The sequence below is a fragment of the Anabrus simplex genome, chromosome 7, assembly GCF_040414725.1.
Source record: "Anabrus simplex isolate iqAnaSimp1 chromosome 7, ASM4041472v1, whole genome shotgun sequence".
Lineage (NCBI taxonomy): Eukaryota > Metazoa > Arthropoda > Insecta > Orthoptera > Tettigoniidae > Anabrus > Anabrus simplex.
Window position 1 is genome coordinate 293,656,091 of NC_090271.1, and position 23,378 is coordinate 293,679,468.

The 23,378-nt window shown below is 37.2% G+C and overlaps 1 protein-coding gene across 1 annotated transcript in view; it reads right to left on the reverse strand.

The window, feature by feature from the left end:
- Window positions 1-23,378, reverse strand: part of LOC136877587 (fatty acid synthase) — a 426,680-nt gene that overhangs the window by 43,862 nt on the left and 359,440 nt on the right. The window contains exons 30-31 of the mRNA XM_067151746.2: window positions 15,713-15,966; window positions 7,095-7,398 (exon numbers count right to left, since the gene is read on the reverse strand). Coding sequence (XP_067007847.2) covers window positions 7,095-7,398; window positions 15,713-15,966 — 558 coding nt within the window. The remainder of the gene's footprint in view (window positions 1-7,094; window positions 7,399-15,712; window positions 15,967-23,378) is intronic.

Here is a 23,378-nt window from a genome sequence, read left to right on the forward strand (position 1 = left end):
CATCCATTATTGTTGTGAAGGTACTCTTTGTCTTTGGGCAACCTGCAGCTGTTGCAGGAAGATTGTATAATAATAATAATAATAATAATAATAAGTTATAATTAAAATACAAGAATTGTCATCTAAATAAAATGTTTAAAATTACATAAAAAACAACGAATTACATAAAATATCTCTTCTTTTTTAAATTCTGATAATGTCTAAAAACATAGTATGCATCTACAATTTAAAAGTTTTGTACTGCAGCTCCTTCTGTTTGTCTGTTTAAAATGTCTTCAAATGGTTCTCTTTCTAGTCGGGTGTGATTGAGCTTTCTCTTGCACAATAAAACAAAAAGAAATGCAAGGGTTATTCACAAGAAATACAAAAAAGATCTTTAAATTACAGATTGAATTCAAATTAATAAAAAGACTTGCTGATGTGGCTGCTTGTTTACATACCTTGACTTACTCCATACTGAATCACTGACAGACAGCTCCTTTCATTGGACCAGAAGGCCCACAAAGTCAAGTTGTAAATATCCTCATCAGCCTTACAATAACTTACAAATGATCACCAATTCAAGGAACACCTTGTTTTAATTTAAGCACCCCTCATATACAGTATAACCCCGATTTTGCATGACCTTGATTTAATGTAAACCTGCATTCAACGGAAGAAATTTCCCATCCCAAAAATTATTCCATAAGAGCAATGCTATTTTATATTAGATTTAACATAATTCACAATGGGGCAAATCCCACATTTAGTGTTAAGGAAATGTTAAAATTCTCAAATATTTATTTCTATTCATTTTGGTTATGAGACGTTAGGAACCTATGAAAAAGATGTCATAAGCTTGCTAAGGATGATTCAAGGCAGAAGAGGAATTTAGAGCACGGGCACTTAGGGCTAAAGTGAGATGTCGGACACAGATATACATCCGACTGCGGCCGCTGTAGCAGAAGAGAACCCCTGTTTTAATGATAATGTTATTATAACCATCAAAAATTATTATATTAATCTGTGCAATATCCTTCGGCTACTTTTACTGATTCATCCGTTATTACAAACAAATTCGGGTGTGTTAGTTTTTATCTGTTATCAATATTCATACACTCTACTCCAGCATTTATATTGAATGCGATCGATCATCTTCTGTATCGATTCCTCGTTATGCGCGAGCGAGCTGATTTTCAGCGATTATGAGATCTCCTCTAACATCGGAATAATATGTTCTCACAATAAGTGCAATGCCAGCAATTGTTCACTCCTTACAAATAAAGGCTAAAGTAAACGATTGCTTAATTTTAATACTATGTACTGAAATAAAATAAGAATGTGATACTAATTCTCCTTCTTAAGATACAGCGGTGTGCATAACTAATTTCAGAGATTAGGTTATGTATATTCACGTCTTGTTAAATTCAGAAAGGCTGTTCCCGTGAAAATGTCATCATTATTTTACAGGGAGCTTGAAATATGTTTTCATAATATGTATGCGGTAAACCTAGGTTAGGTGACGCCATTTGAAGTAAGAAAATGGAAATGTTTGCCACAAGCCTCTGGAGTTATGCTATTACAGTTTTTAAGAATGTGACTGAATATGTGTGTTCAGACTATTGGAATTAGAAAATACGTGCTAATGACTAAGTTGCTGCTTGGAAACCAGTCGCAAAAATGTTTAAACAAACCGATTGCTGTTTCATACATATTTTTATGTGTTTTCGTGCGAATTTGGTATCTTTTTTGATTTTTATGGAAAATCATGTATAATGTTCTAAGAGCAACCTTAAACGGAAGCGGTTTTGCATTCACCGACAAAAATCTGTCTAAATGAAGCACAAACCGTAACTACAGTACAATGCGTAGGGTAGATATCTCCTTGTTTGTTTGTTATCTGTGTGTAAATAATGTATGATGGTACAATTTATGTTAATACAGGCAAAGATCTCTGGAAAAGGTATGCTTTCTACTGAAACCTCGATTTAAGGTAAACCCACATTTAAGGTTAAAGAAATCAGGTCCCTGTAAAAAAGTTAAATAGGGGTTCTACTGTATATGTTTGATCAACTGACCTCAAGACAAGTCAAAAATCAAGAAGAAAACACAAGAACAATTGCCACAATTTTAGCATAATTATAGATAATAAGTTTTAATACATTTCTTCCACTTTGTTTTTAACTGTATTGTTTCACATTCACACACATCATTTTATGAATTAACTTTCTAGTCATTCTAACATGAGGGCATAAGTCGTCACATTAGCCCCATCAGACTTTGTATTCACAAGTTGATCAGCATCAACCTGGTTAAGACTTAATGTTCTTTTGAACATGTTGATTCAACAAAAAATTTAAGACATGCCAAGTTTGGACTGGGCCCGTGGTTGTCACACCATGTCTCACAATAAAATATTAGAAAAGAAGATTTTACTATCAATAGAAAATAGAAAAAAATGGAAGAATGTAAAGAATATAATAATAAAAAAGTGAATGAGAGATGTGAATTTTAAGACAATGCAAAATGAAATGCAAAATCTGTACCTACTAAATATGAATACTAAATCTGCACAATATTAAAAAGATAGAAATATGAAATATGAATAGAGTACAATGATAACAATGACACAAACTGAAATGTAAATTATAAACCCACTAAACATGAATCCTAAACCTACACAATACTAAAAAAAATAGAAATACAGAATATAAATACAGGATGTCTGAAAATAAATTACGGATATTGTAAGAGGATAGTGTTCTGAAACAAAAATCAGTCTCTAGCATATTCTAGCCTACGCAACGTGTGGCCAACCAGGCTGTCGTTTAATAACCTTGGGTGGTGCACTACCATAGCTCGCTCACATGCAACTTTGGTAGTAATGCCAGCGCATCACAGAGCAGCAGCTGATCATCATGCCTGGATAATGTAGCATCCTTATTCTGATTATCATGTGCTAAGGTATCCTGAACTAACTGGCGTGCAGAACTTAAGTCCTAGTAGTACTGGGTAAGCATAATGCATTTGTTTTATGAAGCATATCAGTCAACACAGTACATTACATGCATGTCAGTGTTCCCACACTGCAAATTAATTACTGAAATGACATACCCTAGTAACATACATTATGCTTCTATTCTATTTCTTTCTGAGCTAGTTATTGTCCATGTTTCATTTCCATACAACGCTCCCAACAAAAGTCTTCAAAACATCTTTCTAATTCCTATATCAGTGTTCAAAGTGAGCAAGTTTATTTTCTTAGTTAAGAAAGGCCTTCCTTGCTTGTGCTCGTCTGCATTTTATGTCCCTCCTTCTTCTGCCATCATAAGTTATTTTAATACCCAAGTAACAGTATTCATCTTCTTCCTCTAAAACTTCATTTCCTAATCTAACATTACCTGCATCACTTGACCTTGTTTGACTGCACACCATTACTTTTGTTTTGTACCTATTTATTTTCATCTTGTACTCCTTATCCCAAGACTTCATCCATCCCATTCAGCAATTTCTCCAGATCTTCTGTAATCTTAGGTAAAATAATAATATCATTGGCAGATCTCAGAGTTTTGATTTCTTTTCCTTAGATTGTGATTCCCTTTCCAAATTCTCTTTGATTTCCATTACTGCCTGTTCTATATAAACATTAAAAAGGAGTGGGGAGAAAACTGCAGCCTTACCTCACTCCTTTCTAGATTGCTGCTTCTTTTTCAAAGCCTTCAATTCTTATCACTGATTTTCATACAGATTGTAGATAATTCTTCTTTCTTGGTATCTGATCCCGATCACCTTCAGAATCTCAAATAGCTTGGTCCAATCAACATTATCGAATTGCCTTTCCTACAGACACCATGTATGTGGGCTTGTCCTTCTTAATTCGATCCTCTAAGAGACGTAAAGTGAGGATTGCTTCATGTGTTCCTACATTTCTTCTGAAACCAAAGTGACTTTTTTCCAACTCAGTTTCAAGTTGTCTTTCCATACTTTCAAATAATACTTGCTAAACGTTTACAGGAATGAGATACTAAACTAATGGTGCGGTCGTTTTCACACTTGTCAGCACCGGCTTTCTGGGGAAAATCACATGGCACTTCTCCTGTATCATACATTTTACATACTAAATGGAATAACCTCACCATACTGGTTTCTCCTAAGGCAGTCAGTAATTCAGACAGAATGTGATCAATTCCAGGTGTCTTGTTCCTACTTAGGTATCTCAAAGCTCTTGTCAAATTCGAACCTCAAAATTGTTTCTCCCATTTCATCTGTATCAACAGACTCTTCTTGTTCCAGAACCATATCATCTACATCTTTGCCTTGATAAAACTGTTGGATATGTTTCTGCCATCTTTCTGCCTTGTCTTCTTTCCCTAAGAGTGGTTTTCCAACTGAGTTCTAAATATCCATACACCTAGATTTCCTTTCTCCAAAGGTTTCCTCGATTTCCCTTGATTCAAACATTCATCACCATCCATGAAAGAATTGATATCCAAGAAACCACTGATAGATGAATTGATTCTTCCTCATTACATAGTGTAGCCATCTGGTAAGTATCCAAGTAACTGTTTTACATTAACTGAAAAATGTTCTGTTATGTTTTTATGCTGGAAGAAGTTGAGTGACCTGGGCTAGAAAGCCAAGAATAATAGCTGAGAGGATTCTTTATATGCCACCTTGTAATCTACAAACTTTCGAATTGAGCATTGGTCACTTGGTATACGAAGGCCTGTTAAGGCTGTAAGCACTATGGGGTTTCGCATTTGGTTGGATAGAAGTTGAATGTAGTAAGTAACTACATTATCGTAAAGTTCCACTTTTGAAGAATCTAAACATGTGAAATTTGACACAGTATGCTTGGAGTAGATATGTCCATCAGGAGTAACTTTACAGACGTGGCCAAATTATTAGAATAAATTCAATTTCAGTCTAATGGTGCCTAAAATGGCTGAATATGCCCATAAGTAGATAAATGGCGGATTAATTCTGATAGGCATAATGGGACTTGATATATTTTCTACCTCTGAGATACTTTTGCTTGACAACAGTTGGCAAGAATGAAGAACAAATGAATGATGAAGTGCACATGTTGTTCAGCTGAGATTTCCCGCCCTGTGACTAGTGCTGAATGTTCATAGCTTTTGTGTTTCTGTTCTTTTGTACTGCAATTTAATCATTGTTTTTGTGTAATACAGTTCAACTAAAAGGTATTTTGAAGTATTCAAAGTGTGTTCTAACGCTGATGAGACAGTGGTGTTCCATTATTGTGTGACTGAAATATTTTGAGGTTATGGGGAAAAAGTGTGACCTTTCCCCAAGAAAAATTGGCATAGTAAGGACCTTACTTGCTGAAAAGTCTTACATACAACAAGCAATAGCCTAGAAATTAGGTATTACACAAATTCAGTGAACAGAATTTTTAAAAATGAAAATGGTGGACAAATATACACTCAGGACCGTACAGGCAAGTGTGGACGGAGCAAGATTTTGAGTCCCAGAAGCACGAGAAAACTTAAGAATCTTGTGATTAGTAATCATAAACTCACAAGTACTGACCTGAGCAAGACAATGGAACAGTGTGGGGTTAATATATCCCCCAGATCTGTACGAAGGGAGTTGTTCAACAACGGCTTGAAAGCAAAGAGACCACGAAAGAAGGCTAAGATTACACCTTCTATGGTTTCCCAGCGACTTCAATCGGCCAAGACGCATCAGAACTAGCCGGCGGATGAATGGAAGAAGGTGTGTAGTATTTCAGAGGTTTTAATCATTTTCTGAGCTAAAACCTGCTAATATATTCGATTTAATTTTATGATTATATGGAATACAAAAATACCTGCCATTGTTTGCTACATTTTGCAACACTGTAATGGACCAGTTATTAGAGGAAGCTTTATTTCTTTCATCAGGTATGCTTCAGCGATGAAAGTATCTTCTCCATCGGAGAAGAGACCAGCCAATGTGTGAGACGAAGGGAGGGAAAGGCGTTCTAGGTCGACTGTATACAACAAACTATGAAAAATCCTACGGCAATTATGGTGTGGAGTGTAATGTCATGGCATGGTTGTGGGGAAATGTACTTTGTTGAAGGGACAATGAAACACGACCAGTACATAAAAGTGCTGAAAAACAAGTTGATACCGCAAATGGACCGGTGGTATGGGAGAGAAGACTGCAGCTTTATGCAGGATTGTGTCCCATGCCATAGAGCAAAATAAAGTCGGGGACTTTTTGACCAGAAGGGCATAGAGTTACTGGATTGGCCTGGAAATAGCCCAGAAATTAACTCCATTGAAAATCTATGGATTATTGTCAAGAAAAAATTGAGAAAGGCCAAAATAACAACACAGGATGAGCTCATTGCTAAGGTCCAAGAAATCTGGTTTGAGGACGATGGCGTCAGAAATACATGCCAAACACTAATTAATGGGATGCCAAGACGAATCAAGTCCCTCATTCAGTCTAAAGGGTGGCATACAAAGTACTGACACAACAATCTTCCTAATTTATCAATGTAACAAAAATTTATGTCAATAAATTTTGAAAATCCAATTTTATTCTAATAATTTGGCCACGTCTGTAGTGTGAAAAGACAGCAGTGAATTCAGTACAAATTTGTCGTGTGTCTAACCCTTGTCCCGTTTCTGTACGGGGTTGGGTATGAAGTGAGCGAATTTTTACAACTGGATACCCTTCTTGATGTCAACCTCTTCAGAGTTAATGGGGTGATATGTATGACATGATATATGATAGTAGAAATGGAGAGGGGGAAACCTGGTGCCAGAACATAACTTACTCCTGTTGAATAGCACCAACATTCTGACGGTGAAATTTTTCTCGACCAATGGGACTCGAATTGGATAACAACAGTGTCAGACCATACAGACTTGACATCTTAGTAATCATGATCATAAGGTGGGCTCAATATAAATTTGTTATTTAGAGTAAATATTTAAATGATTATTTAGCAGATAGGTATCTTACAATCCATAAGTCATAATTCTGTTCAGATAACCCCATCTTCCAGACTACAAATATCAGAACAACAAAGGATCCTTTAAAACAGATATAAAGTATACAATTAGGACAGTGTTATGGTCACAAAGTGAAATCCTCACCATTGTCCGTGTTCTGATGAATAGCATTGACAATGATGACTGGCTCCACAGGTAGAGTTAGCAATGTGCTCAGTTTTAGAAGCAAAGTTTGGATGCCATCTTGATGTTTCGAGCGAACTCCGTCTAGCAATGCAAGAGCTGGAAGCCCCAACTGTTGTCTAGTCTCAAAAACTCTCTCCACTCCATAACATTGAAGACACACAAAATACTGAAGTGCGCTGTTCCGTGAAGCACTATCCAGATTGTTCACTGCTTGTAAGGTACTACTGTCCCAATCACTGCTATCCACAGACTCCCGACTTTGCTGTTCAAAAGAATAAACAGACTGATCTGAACCAAAATCACATGCAAGGTTAATTAGATAATGACACTATTAGGTTGTAAATCATTAAAGATAGGAGGCTAGAAAGGAGGATAGAGACACAAACAATGAAGTGTGTCAGATGAGCTATCAAAAATGTTTGAAAACCACAAAGGAAAAAAATGTTAGTCTGTATTAGGTGCACCACAAGGATTCAACTGACACCCGGTATATGAGAAGCCTAGTTTTAAAATCCAACTTCTCCACTTTTCTACACAAATAAAATACAGGTTTTCATATCATCAGTAAAGGAGGTAGGTTAGAAATTCCATTTCTTTCCCCCTTAATACTTATCTTCTACTAGCAGTTTAGATTCAAACTGTGGCCTTTCCATCAGTATCTTATTTTCAAGAAGCAACTTTTCCAGTTGACCAATCAAGGGAACATACATAATCCAGTCATGCTGCATGCCAAAACAGTGCCAAAAGAACTATAATACAATGCCACGATATTTTGTTAGAGCACAACAAATTTATAAATCTAACCTGTATTCAATATCAGTGTTATAAAGGGGAAAGAATATTGCAATGATAAAACCAATAGTAATCCCAGCACTTACTGTTTCTATTAAAAAGGAGAAAGTATACTTTGTGAATAAACTGATTAGTAAATAATTTGGAAGTAATTAGAAACAAAATGAAATTTGATTTTCATCAAAAACATAATGGTGAACAACCAAAGAAAAAATGTACTGATTGGCCTAGATGAATCTCTCCAAGAAGATCTCCAGGAACCTCAAGTGAAACATCAGTAGCGGCGATTAGAGGGGGGGGGTAGTTGTCCCCCACTTTTTGGAGAGGGCCAATGACATTACATGTTAGTCCCTTTTAAACAACAAGCATCATCATCAACTTTTTGGAGAAAATATTACATTTTTATTCCATTTTAGCCAGCTGAAACCAGGAATTATAAGAATTATTAAAAAAGCCATTTGTACAAGCCCTGTTGTCTTATCAGATAATTCTTTTCTTTATTTTCTTTACCAATTACAAAAATTATTAGCAATACACACAAAATGTCCTTCGCCCCGGTAACCGATTTGTAAAGTGCCACAGCAAATAGTGGTGACTTTGCCTGTGCTATGAAGAAGGGTACCAAGGTTATATTTTATTGCTAAGGTCATAGACACTGAGGTATGAGTCACCGCCTTGCCATGTGTATTCGTCAGTCTGGCGGTCTCTTCAGGGTCTGTTAGTTTTTTAGTGTACAGTATACATACATACACACATACATACATACATACATACATACATACATACATACATACATACATACATACATACATACATACATATCCCACGTCGTTCCATCTTAAGCGATGGGTCGGCAAACGAGGCTTCTCCACCAGTTGCGGTCCCTGAACTTCTCTCCTTCTTCAATGCTTTCCAAAGTATGTCCTCTCTGTTGAATGTCAATCTTCACCATGTCCTTGTACCTGAGTCTTGGTCGCCCACTTCGTCCTTTGTCTTCAAGTTTTAGATCGTACATTTTTTTTTTGGTAATCTGTTATCACCCATGCGTCGCATATGTCCATACCATCTCAGTCGCTGCACTGTTATTTTGACCTGCAGTCTTACAACTTGAGCCTGCTCATGGATTTCCTCATTACGGACTCTGTCCCTCCGTGTTTTGCCGATCATGCTATGGACAAATTTCATTTCTGCTGCCTGGATTCTACTAACATCTTTGTTTCTCATGGTCCATGTTTCGCAACCATAGGTCAGGATTGGTATGTAATAAGTTTCATATATGACTCTCTTACATTTTGTTGGTATTTTCTTGTTCCATATTATATCTTTAACTATTTTATAAAAGTTGCTACCTGCCTGAATTCTGTGGGAAATTTCCTTATCTATAGAACCAGTATCAGAGATAACACTTCCAAGATATTTGAATTGATGGTTCATCTGTAGCTGTTTCCCTTCCATTTCAATGTGTCCCATTGGTTGCCCGTATCTCTTCATGACCATAACCTCACTTTTCTCTTGGCTGAAGATGAGTCCATATTCTTTAGCAGATTTTGCCCAGGAGTTTATTTGTCCTTGAAGATCTTCTTTAGAGTCTCCCCACAAGCATATATCATCCACGGACAATATAACTTTCATTTTCTTACCTCCAATGGTTTGGTGAACTTTTCTCTGAATCTCGTTCATCACAGTGATGAAAAGAAGAGGAGACAGAACACCACCCTGTCTTAACCCAGATTTTATATCAAAGGTTTCAATCATTCCTACAGGTGTTTTGACTTTACTTCGGGTATCTTCATACAAATTCTTGATCCGGTGTATCATGTCATCCTGTATTCCAATTTTCTTCAGTGCTTCCCACACCTTCTCTCTATTCACTGCATCAAATGCTTTCTTGATATCCAGAAAGGCTAACCACAAATCTTGGTTGTGTTCATTAACTGACAGACTGTAAAGATTAAATCAGTTGTTGATCTCCCCTTCCTGAATCCATACTGTTCTTCGAAGAGGTTCTCTTCAATAAGGGGTCTGATTTTATGCTCTATAATTCTTTCATAAAGTTTACCAACTTGACTTGTTAAAGTGATGCCTCTATGTATAGTTGGAACATTTCTTTCTGTCTCCTTTGTTGAAGATTGGAATTATGATGTCTGTTTTCCAATCGACTGGTAAGTCCCCTTCTTTCCAGATCTTACGAAAGAGTCTGTAGATCCAATGTTTTCCAGAAATGCCCATTGCCTTGATAATTTCTCCATTAATTTCATCAGCCCCTGCTGATTTTCCAGTTTTGATGTATTTCCAGGCATATTCTACATCATTCCATGTTAATTCTAACCTGTTGTCAGAGGTAGACTTGCAGGAGGTAGTACCGGTACTGTCTTTTTGTGTAGGCTGCATGCAATTCACATTTAGTAATTCATCAAAGTAAGTCCTCCAAGTCTCTTTGATCTTCTTATCTTCAGTGATCAGATTTTCATTATCATCTCTTAGGTATTTGGAGTGTTCTTTATCTCTTTTTCTATTTTTCATCATCCCATGTAACATTTCTTATTACCATTAACATCCTCTTTCAATTCATCACTCCACTTGTTCAACCACTTCTCTCATTCTTCTGTAACAACTTTGTTTGCTTGTTTTTTAGCAACCCTGTATAGTTCCTTATTATGATCAGTCTGGTTCTTGAAATTTTCTGAACATGTTGTTCTTGTTCAGGACAGCAGTTCTTGTTCTGTCATTCCACCATGGAGTTTCCTTCCATCTTCTTGTGCCACTGGTTCGTCCACAAACCTTCTCAGTTATCATTACTAGATTTTATTTCAGATCCTTCCACTCCTCCTCAACTGTTCTTTCATCTGTCTTTGGTATCACTGTTTTGATGTTTTCTTGGAACTCTATTATTCTATCACTGTCCTTCAGCTTCCAGGTCTTGACTTTCTTTACCTGTGTGGTTCTTACTTCTTTTAACTTGTTAAACTTTAAGTATCCAATGAGGAGTCTATGATCACTTTCCAGGGAGAAACTAGGAATCACTTTTACATCTAACAGTCTATTTTGTAGTTGTTTCTCGATCAAAAAGTAATCTATAAGAGATTCACTTTTTCCATCCCATCCATATCTTGTGACCTTATGGCTTTTTTGTTTTTGATACAATGAGTTCCCTATTATAAGGTTGTTGCTCAGGCAGAGGTCAAGTAGTGGACCCCATCCATGTGCTCCTAGAATACTTTCATATCCATCTCTCACAGTTCCTACTTGAGCATTCATATCCCCTATGATAATTGTTCCATCTCCTCTTATTCTTTCCTCCATGTCTTCTTCAAAATGTTCTTTTTCTTCATCTTCACAACCAGTCTGTGGTGCACAGCACTGAATGATGTTGATGTTCTGGGAAGAATCCAATTTCAGCATTATATGAAGAATCCGATCAGAAACATATTTTACTTCTATTACATGATCTTTCATTTGATGGTCCATAACAACACCAACTCCATTTTTTGCTTGATCTCCACCTGAACAAAATAGATGGTATCCCTCTCTGAGTTCCTTTGATCCTTTTCCCTTCCACTTGGTTTCACTGAGTCCCAGTATGTTTATGTTCCTGAGTTCAGTACAGTATAGTCAAGTGTAAATGATTTTAATTGTATAACCAAACCATATTCCTTTTAATTGTAATACGTAATATTGTTCCTTTGGTGAAAGTTTAGTTGAATGAATTGAATCAAAATCTCAAAAAACTATTATTGTTGCACTTGAGTTGGTAAATTGTCAATCTTTACTTCTCTGTCAAAATTAGCTGAGAAAGCATAAAAATCTTACCACTTTGTGGCCTTTTTTAATAGTTTTGAAGTATATTCCCCCTGTCACCTATATCCCACAAACCCGGGTACTGTTTGTTGTCTGTATTTTATTTTGCCCCCGCACTTTTAATTCCCAATTGCCGCTACTGTGAAACATTGTTATCTACACATCTGATGAGAAAAATAGGCAAATACTTGAAAGTTTTTATGAACTTAAAAAACCAAAAAAGGTTTATTGTGTACACATAAAAAATTAATTATTAACATTTAAAAACAATTATTTGCATTTCACCTTATCTACCTTGAGCAGTTGGTTTCCAAGTGAGACTTTTTCCAAACTTTCAGCTAAATTTTCTTAGCTACCGTTTAAATAAAATTTGCAATTTGTATAAATTTCATCTAATATAATTAGATAACGGTCTAGAAAGCCAAGAATAACGGTCGAGAGGATTCTTCGTGCTGACCACATGACACCTTGTAATCTGCAGGCCTTCAGGCTGAGCAGCAGTCGCTTAGTAGGCCAACACCCTTCAAGGGCTGTAGTGCCATGAGGTCTGGTTTTGGGTTTTATAATTAGATAAATCTAACAATGTTGTGATAGTACATATATCACACCCTCGCACTATATGTAGAAGTGAGAGATGTTATTGTCAGTATTCGATTATTATTATTATTATTATTATTATTATTATTATTATTATTATTATTATTATTATTACTTAATTTGTATATTTTGTCATTAATATTTGTAAGCTGGGAGGTCTCCATATATGTAGTATGAGTAATTTGTTTTGAACAACGAGTGGGAAAACTTTGCTATATTGAACTCTGGTAATTTGTATGACTCATGCGGCCATCCCAGTGTCTTATGAGATGTACTTGTTGTCAGTAAGTTCGATGAATCATGTGTATAGCCCAGAATCACATGAGCTTGTTGATGTTGTACTAGGAAAGTTCTATGACTCATGTGAAACACCCCATTGAGTTTGTTTATGTCTTGGGACCAAGAAGTAGTTCAGGACATGGTCTTGACAAGAGGATCTACCATGATTGGCTGATCAGGATCAATCTCGGCGTATCATGTGAGACCTGAGGTCTTTATATACTGCGATATCACTGTGGAAAACGACTACAACCAGAAAACCACAACTGACACACTGTACGAGAAGGAAGTAGTGTGGACAGACTGTACGGGAAGGAAGTGGTGCTAATACACGGGAGTGAAACTGGATATACGGTATTCATGTGACACGGCTACAATGGACTGGACTTCAAACGTTTGTAGAACGTAGTCTTGTTATGTTCATGGAAAGTGGCTGATCGACAAATTGTGGAATGCTTACGCATTAAGTATTGTTGCACTTGTGGTTGCTTGGCATTATATGTTCGTGAAAGCTATCTCAGACTTTCCATAATTTATGTTCAGGATCGACAAGCGTGTGTTGCTCAAATGTATATATCTTTACAATAAGTGTTTAAGACTGTGAACATAGTATTACGAGGTACAGTATCTGTGTGATATTATAACTGCATATTATGAGAATCGGCAAGTTGTGTTGAGACAGTGAAGGGTATTTATCTACATATATGTGCATTGTTCAACGGACTATCTGCAAATGGTGGCATAGTTCTCGCTTTTGTTTTCCCACTGTTTTCATTGTTGTCGTTGTAAATATGGAGTCTTCCAGCAATATTTTGTTTGTGTATTATAAGTGTATTTTGGTGTGTTGATGAGGTGCTCATGCACAGATTTTATTAAGAATATAGTTAGATATTGTAGAATCAGTGAGTTATTGATGAACTTAGGTGCAGTTCCTACCTATTTAGTCGTTTTCAGAAGGTTAAGTAAGGCCTGAAGCAGATGTACCAGTACGCAGCATTATATGCACGCCCTGGGAGATAAAGAATTATCATGCTCTATCTAAATTCGAGGGATCCATTCTGGTGAACTCTGGCGCCCATACTGCAGACATTTCGATTAATTATGTTTATTCATTTTATGAAGTTTTTGAGTAATTTTATTTATTTATATAGTTTTATTCAGATATTTTATTTGGTATTCATCAAAGAGTTACAATGTTTAAAGGCAGTCATATCAATCAATTAATTAATCAGATGCTACATTCCCTATCACAGTTATTTACCTAGTCTTTCCTTAAATGATTTCAAAGAAGCTGGAAATTTACTGAACATTACCATCAATAAATTATTCCAGTTCCCAATTCTTTGGGAAACCATGGACAACCATCTTCAGGGGCCCCGCTGTCGGCAGCTCTGAAAATGGTTTTCCATGGTTTCCCATTTTCATACCAAGCAAATGCTGGGGCTGTACCTTAACTAAGGCCGCTTCCTTCCCAGTCCTAGCCCTTTCCTCTCCCATCGTCGCCATAAGACCTATCTGTGATACAAATTCTTATAACTTTGTTAAATACCACCTATTCAATACAATAATAATGTAATAAAAACTTACATATTTAGTAAGTTGTTGGTATGGTACATGTTTCACTCCTTTTTCGTGAGCATCATCAGCTAATTATCATTTACTTAAGGTTATATAAGATCATGAATCTATTCTATTGGATTAAATTATGCTTGCAAACCTGATTGACAAATCTTATAATATTTTACAAGTCATATAACAATATAATTATGTCTTTAAGTTAAAACATATAAGTCTAACATTTTATTGACGAAACGCATCTTCAATACGGGCAAAAAATGAAATTTATAACCTGCAGACCTATCTGTGTCAGTATGACGTAAAGCCAATAGCTTCTTCCTATAAACGAACATTTGTCCTAATTTGTCCTTTTGAATTCTAACTTTATCTTCATATTATGATTTTTCCTACTTTTAAAAACTCCATTGAAGCTTATTCATCTACTAATGTCATTCCACACCATCTCTCCGCTGACAGCTCGGAACATATGGCTTAGTTTCGAAAAATATTACAAAGGATGCTCTACCAATCAACACTATATAAATATTTTTTAATATTAAATGCAGTATTGATATTGTACTTATATAGTGTTGATAGTTATATAATGTTGATTGGTGGAACATCCTTTGCAATAGTTTTCAAAACTAGGTAATCATCAACATGGAAATGAAAATCATTAAGTATGACATACTGCTCAGTCGAACAGCTCGTCTCTTTACTCCTAGGTCCTCCCAGCCCTAAATTTGCAATATTTTTGTAACACTACTCTTTCATCAGAAATCACCCAGAAAAGAATCATGCTGCCTTCCTTTGGATATTTTCTACTTCTTGAATCAAGTAATCCGTGTGAGAATCAAACACCAGAACCATACATAGGTCCTTTACATTTTTCTTTGCTAGTGGCTTTATGTCACACCGAGACAGATAGATCTTAGGGTGACGATGGGATAGGAAAGGCCTAGAGTTGGAAGGAAGTGGCCATGGCCTTAATTAAGGTACAGCCCCAGCATTTGCCTGGTGTGAAAATGGGAAACCACGGAAAACCATTTTCAGAGCTGCCGACGGTGGGTTTCGAACCCACTATCTCCCAAATGCAAGCTCACAGCCGCGCGCCCGTAACCACACGGCCAACTCACCCGGTCTTTACATTTTAATAAAACTCCTTAATACCATCATTAGTCAATTTCCTGAAAAGGAATAAAAATGAAGTCACATTTTAAATCTAGACCTCTCATATAGGCTCAGGAATTTATTGTACAAATGTCAATGTCAAAGCTCCACAATAACCCATGTTCCAAATTGGAAGAAACTGGAAATTATGAGCTTACTGAGGTAGCAGACCATAGGATGGTTAATATGTCCCAAATGAGATATCTCCTAGTCAGTCATCTGAAGACCAGAAGACTATAGTGCATATGGGACCAAGCTTTAGAGAACGTGTAGTCATGCATCTCAATACACAATGAGGTGTAATATGAAATTAAAAAAATAAATGAAAAAAAGAAAATAATCAAGAATCCTTTTACTATCAATGACAACACATGATGACTTACCAGAGGTAAAATGAATATTCCTCCCAGAGGTCCACTAGAGTTTGCTTCTCGTATAAGACTTAAAGCTCCCAGAGGGGTTGATGCTTTATGTGCAGACAGAAGCACAATGTCTACTCCATGACAAGAGCGCAGTAACCCTACTCGTCGGGCTAAGTAACTTGTAACAGGCTGACTTTGTTGTGCAATTACTAACTTTCGAGCTCCCTCTTTCACTAACCACACTGCTAGGTTCAACCAGTCATCTCCTTTACCACCTGTTGGACAAAGGATACATTTGCACATAAGTTGACAACAATGACAAACACTTCCATGCCCGATAGCTAATAATAGGAAACCCCCTTGTCCGTGCCATCACCAGGAGCAACAAGCTTGTGACGAGCTGGAATGCTCTGACCTTGTCTTGAATGTATTTGTATTAGGTTCTGTTTTCAACTTTAACCATTCAACCACTTAATCATTTCCTATTCACTTTTCATACAGTTGTTTACAGATTTACAATAGCCAGGTTACAATTCATTCTCTAGTTTCTTTCTGTTCTGTTAAACTCACTGTAGAATGGACTACATTCTTCATTATGGGGTTAAATAATCATTATGATAATTAAACAAGAATAGAATACAGGCATAAAAACTGTCCCCATTATTGAGTTTTAGATGTACTGGTTTGAGCAGGTTTCAATGATGAAAGCAAGAAAGTCATGAGGCGTTATTATGCAAAATTCATTAATAATGTGTAGAGACGAGAATTATAGGCACTAAAAACAGTCAAGATAGTCAGGCATATAGTCTCTTAAATTAGCCAAAATAGGCATGTAAATAGGCACTAACGTGTAAAATAGGCAACAAAATAGGCATGAAAAAATACTTGTAATTTAATAACACGCTCAATTACTATCAAAGGAATTTACAACAAGCAACGTTTCAATTTTTTCCGGTAACAATCTTGTTCTCCTGTCGGGCAGAATGTTTTGTACTGAGAGAAATCTCTCAACATCACAGGAAGTGATTGGACAAAACTTCAATGAAGCCACTTCATGTGGTTTTAGTTCAACTGCTTCATCCACCTCACCTCGTAGCAGCCTGGCTACTTTTACCGTCGCTTTCCATCATGGATTCTGCTGCAGGACTCTTATGGAACTTTTTGCTGACAGCAGCTACCTTCCCAGCAGTTCAGTCAAAATTTCTCCTGACTTCTTCCACAAACCTAAATGACTCCACCGGGGGAAATCCACTCGTCTCCAACTTGGTGATTGCTCCTGGTAGCTTGTTGAAGTTTGAAGATGCCCCGGTTTATGCAGAAGGATATTAACTCACACCATAGCAGTGCACAGGCCTATAGAAAATTGTTGTTGGTTACTGTTCACAGTGGAATGGTAGAAAAGCTGAGATAACAACGCTTTCTGTACTCGTGTCAAATGCAACGCAGTATTTCTGTGTGATCTATATGGTATCTTTTCACATTTGATCTGAAAAATAATAAAATTGACTAAAATTACAATGTTCTTATATTTCTACAGCTGGACTAATTGGTAATAATGCTTAGTATAAACATAATAATGGCGTATGGCCTCCGGAGAGAACTGGTGCGGGTCTATTTCTCGTAGATGGCCTACAGTATTACACGACCTGCATGTCTGTGAATATGAGGGCCCTACCTAGGATGATTTCTAATGCTGAATACGTCATACACACCCAGCCCCAGAGCCATTGGAATTAACCAATTAAGGTTAAAATCCACGACCCAACAGGGAATCAAACCCGGGACCCTGTGAACCGAAGGCCAGTACGCTGACTATTCAGCCAACGATCGGACAGTATAAACATGCATTTGTTTCATAAAAAGAAGAGAAAGACTATTAGAGGTGATGTTTCTAGAAGTACGAAACTTTAAATTAGGAACAAGAGAATTCATAATTTACATGTAAATATGTCCTCAAAAATGTTTAGATATAATCTGGCAGTTTCCTGTCGAGTTCTCTGGGTGAAAGAATCATAAAAATGTCATGAAACGATACCTGAGTAGCGTACAGGAAAGATCTTTCCTATATGTTTGCCAGAGACTCACCAAGCTGCCTGTAGCAGTATTCTTACTTATATAGAAGAATTAAAATGAGTACACTATAAATCTCAGATTTGTGAACATTTTATATGTCACTATTCGCCAGCTTTGGTCAGCCGGGTCAGCTGTCATGAAGACTGTTTTCTGTTGCCTGCAATAGATCCTGCATCATGTGTGCCCACAAGGCTGCCACCCTCGTTGGAAATTAGAAAACCACGTGAATTGAATGTCGTGGCATGCGCCCATAAACTTACCTTTTGTCACAATTTAGCAAAAGTCTAGATGGGATGCTAGAACTTACGCACCCCAGACTCTCTTTGCTTGCTCCCCCCCAGCACAACGGTTACTAACCGGACCTCACCAATCAGACCAACGATCTGTTCACTGGCCTGGTCTTGTAAAGATAGTCTTTGCAGCCTTGTAAAACACACTGTGACATCATCCAAGCCATGCCATCTTGTATGTCTAGCCTCTGTGACATCGTCCTAGCTGCACCACATTCGATCTACCTATGTTTGGCGAAGGCTTAGCGGAAGCGTAGAGTTCACTAGAGCCTTCACAGAGTGCTGGTGAAAGTTACTCATGATTTTTTAAAATTACACTTCAGTTGTAGTCCGCTTCTGTGGTGTAGTAGTTAGCGTGATTAGCCGCCACCCACGGCGGCCCTGGTTCGATTCCCGGCTCTGCCACAAAATTTGAGAGGTGGTACGAGGGCTGGAACTGGGTCCACTCAGCCTTGGGAGGTCAGCTGAGTAGAGGTGGGTTCGATTCCCACCTCAGCCATCCCCAAAGTGTTTTTCTGGGGTTCCCCACTTCTCCTCCAGGAAAATGCCGGGATGGTACCTAACTTAAAGACGTGGCCACTTCCTTCCCTCTTCTTTGCTATCCCTTCCAATATTCCCATGCCTTCACAAGGGCGCTGTTGAGCATAGAAGGTGAGGCTGTCTGGGCAAGGTACTAGTCCCCCTCCCCAGTTGTATCCCTGACCCAAAATCTCACGCTCCAGGACACTGCTCTTGAGACAATGAGTCCGAGGGAAAAACCTACCCCAGAGAGAAAACAGATTAAGAACAAAAGAAAGAAAGAAAATATTTCAGTTGTAAATCTCTATTTTCATGGGAATTGAATCAGAGTACAAAATACAGATTTTTAATTCTCATCCACTCTATGACAAGAGACTACCAGCGTTCTAACTTCTCGTTCAGTAATTAAATGATTATTTACATTTTAGCAATATAAATGATTGAAAGTTCACGACTAATACAGCACTAAAACAAAACAACTTACCATAATACGTAAATTAATAGGCCTATAAATGCTACAATGAAATGTGATCGTAGTTCAGTCACAAAAATGTTAAAAGGAACAAACAAACTTACCTCCTTACAGCAAGCTTGGCAGAAGACTACCTTTCCATCCGTAGCGAAATTAGGATCCCCTGTGAACCATTGGTTCAGTCAGTATGACTTCAGCGATTTTTCTTTGCAATTATAATTTTTTTTTACGTCACGCTGACACAGATATGTCTTATGGGGACGATGTGATGAGAAAGGCCTTGGAGTGGGAAGGAAGTGGTCGTGGCCTTAATTAAGGTACAGCCCCAACATTTGGCTGATATAAAAATGGGAAACCACTGAAAACCATCTTCAGAGCTGCCGACAGTGGGGCTCGAACCCACAAGCTCACAGCTGCGCGCCCCTATGCGCACAGCCAACTCACCCGGTGATTTTTCTTTGGGCATTGCCACAGACACACTTCTTCTTCACAATAAATCACAATGCGTTCTGAAGATAAAGTGTACGCGTACAACAGTTCACATCGAGAAGGAGATATAAGGGTTCGACGTTGATTGGTTCTCGCATATGTCTTGGGAGGTTGGAGGGGTTGAAGGCTTCGAGGTCAAATGTTCCTTGTTCCTCCTGACAGAAATTTCCCAACAACTATTTCTGGTGACTTCCAAGAATTCCCATTTTTGTTCGTGGGGTAAACAGATCTTGACTAATGAGAAGATAATACTGTCGAGAACATCAGTTAAAATACAATGCACTGAAAAAAAATCGGCTTCTTTAAAATAGATTCAAAAGGCATCAAATAGGCAATTATACTCCAAATAGGCACAAACCCCTGAAATAGGCATTTATAGGCACAATAAAATCAACAAAATCTAGCTTAAAAGAAAACGGATTTATATCTCAAAAGCCTACGTTTCTAAACACAGGAATAAAATAGGCTAATAGGCAAATTCCCGTCTCTAATAATGTGATATAATTTGGACAATCAACTGTCTATGCGACATATATTTAAATTGTGTCTCTTATCGGTACTAGTAATCTTTTGTGAATTATTGCATTCTGCTATTGGACCTTGTATTTGCAGCCTAGTGCCTGTATACTGAGCTGAGACTGGAACCCAACACTATTTGAAGAATTGAATGACTAAATTTTGTATCTGGTGGACTTGGCTAATTTTAATGCACGAGCGCTCAGAACAGCTAGCCTACTGGTCATCTACTCAGTCGATATGTGGCAATTGTGACTTTTCGTCACATTGTTATTCTGTATGTTAGTACCTCTACAGGGTATATTGCGGACAGCTACACGGACTCCACGGACTCCTACGCCATCTATGAGAGTACATAGCTACTGCGGTGTGTATTTTGGCGGTGCCTGCCAGGGCGAGTACCGAGACTAGACTGTGTCGCTTCTAGCGGCGGATAGTGAAGTGTGTCTGTCTGTGCTTGTATCTAGTTGGAAGTGGATGCTGCAGCAGAAAATGGAGTGCTTAGCGGCTCCTAAAATAATGGACATCCCATCTGGTGAGAGTTAGAGGATATATATGTATCCCTGAAAGGGGATAGTGTTGTGTTCATACCTTTTATCATCTTAATATAATGTAGATATGTAGTTAGGATTTTTTTTTTTTTTACTTGTGAAGTGGTAGTGTTGGGTCAATATGAGGTAAGTTATCTAGGGATATGGCTTCCTTGTAAATACGTTTAATGTATTTTTTCTGTTAGAATTATTTTATTGGTGTATGATTTATATTCTACTTTGGTGTTTTTATATGAATGTGAAGGGTAACTCAGTTTAGTGGTATGGAGTTCTGGCTTCGAGTGTGTGTGTCGTATGTAACGGATGGCCATTGTTGTGCTTAGATAATCTTTGAAATTCTCCATTGCCTTGTTTTTAAATTTGTTGTTCTCTTCGTCTGGCTTTGTTTTTCTGCACATTTGCGGGTGTTTTTCTGTGCCATGTCTTTATGCGTGTGCCGTTTCCCTTTGAAATTTATTATATTATATATCATCTCTATCGTAGATGTATTGTGGGCACATATTCATGTTCATTTATGTGGTTACTTTCTTGTGTGTGATTCGTGCTTCTTGTCGTGTGTTTTGGCTTGCGTGTGCCCGTAATTGACCTAACACTATGCTTACACTAGTCTCTAAATTTTTTAATTTCATTATTATTATTATTATTATTATTATTATTATTATCATAAATCTGTAAATTGTTGTATCTCTTCGGGAATTTTTTTGGGGTTGGAATGCATTATTTTCATTTCCATTGCAGATGTTTAATGTAATATTTTATAAATTATTCGTGTAACCCTAAATTAATATTGATTTAACTTTTCAACAATGTACTGGTAATGTTGGTTAAATCGAGGCATTGGACAGCCCTAGTGCATGAGATATGGAGTTGGGTTCTTATCTTATTTTCCATTGTTGATTATCTCTTCGTGCCTGACAGTTATGTAACTGATGATTATTGTGAATTGTCTCTGCCGCGATAACAGCATCTTGTGTATTGCTCCGTGAATACTACCGGTACAATGAATTGTTTTCTTCTGAAAGCGGGGATCGTTTTTCTTTCTCAGTGATGTGAAGTAAACTGGCTTGTTCAATTTTAAATATGTTTCTGGTGGTTTATTTATTGCGCTTGCTTACCATAGCTTTTGCAATTTTAAAATATTTTTAATTTGGGCTATTTTTCTAATGCGGTGCGAACTTGTGGTAGTAACATTATGTCTGTAATTGTGTTCTGATTTTATTTGTCACGAAAGGTTGTGTGACCTTCGTTATGTGGGTTTTGTGGGCTACTTGCTTCCATTGGGTGCTGTCGAAACCCTCTATTTGCCATCCAACCCATTTTTTCTTTATTAAATTTTGATTTCATTTAAAATAGGTATGTATGTATGTTTAGTCCTCAGCCCGAAGGCTGGTTGGATCCTCAACAGCTCCACCATCAGCTGTCATAGATGGCCTAGGCATCACTGAAGAGGCGTACTAGGGAAATGAGGAGTGAGGTAGTTTCCCGTTGCTTTCCTCACTGAGCCAGAAGTTGCTATTACATATCAGTCTGCCAAGCCCACTGAAATGCATGCACCAACCGACCCTATGAGCAATATTTTCACACCATTCATAGCAGGGACTGGCTGCAGAAGGAATGGCATTACTAGCATCACTCATACCTCAGTCACTTTCATTTTGTCAAAGCCAAGGATAAAGCTGAGACAGATCAATGAAAGTAACAAGATTGCTCTAGCCCATACCAGAAGACATAGTGCACTGTAAACACTAGGTCCCGCCAGCAATAGGTATATTTCAAATATGTGTGATGTTAGGGGCTGGTGCACCAGGATAGTTTAGGTGATAGAAAGATTCTATTTACTTCTAAGCTAATCTTATTTACATCTAGATTATTTATTTAATGAATATTTATTATACTACCTAATATTGTGTTATTTCAAAGTTTCTCTTATTATTATTACTCAGACTTTTTTAATTTTTTCAAATTTAAATTGTAGTGTAAATATTATTTATTAGTTATATTTTTTATTTTAAATTTCTTGCAAATCTTGGTGTCGTTTTTGGGTGAATTCCTTCGCAATTCCTAGGATCCCCACCTCTCCTTTTTTTATGGGTAGGATCCAGTACTCTTCCTTGCTTCCATGTATTTTTTATGTATTATTATCTGATTTATTCTGATTTATTTCCTTTTTTAAATTGTCTTGTGTGCTCACTCCACAATGACACTACACTAGCCTAGCGTCATTTACCTTACCTTTTTTGGGATGTTGCAGTCAAATATATTATGGCATGCTATTAAATGAAAATTAACTACAGTATCTCTCTCTTGGACTGCACATACAATATTCTCTCCATAATCATATTATATGGGAGGATTAAAGAATAACTAGAGCAAAAATCAGGTTAATACCAGGGAGGCTTCATACCTTGGAGAAGCTTACAGAACAGATCATCACTTTAAAATTGGTTATGGCATATTACAGGAGGCCTTCAATATTGGAAATCATAAGAAATTCCAGACTCCACCCAAAATTAATCAAATTAATAGAACTCACCTCAACTAACACAAACTCTAAAGTCAAGTTCAGAGGGAAATTTTCTGAACCATTACCCATAAAAACAAGTTTAAGTCAGGGACATTGCCTGTCACCCTGTCACCATTGCTGTTCAACTGTCCCTTGGAATATATGAAACAATGATACAAGCATAACCTGAAGAATATCAAAATCAGAAGGCCCAAAGACAACTGTTTAAACTGCCTGGGATTCACTGATGATCTTGTTCTTCTGTCCAGCAACA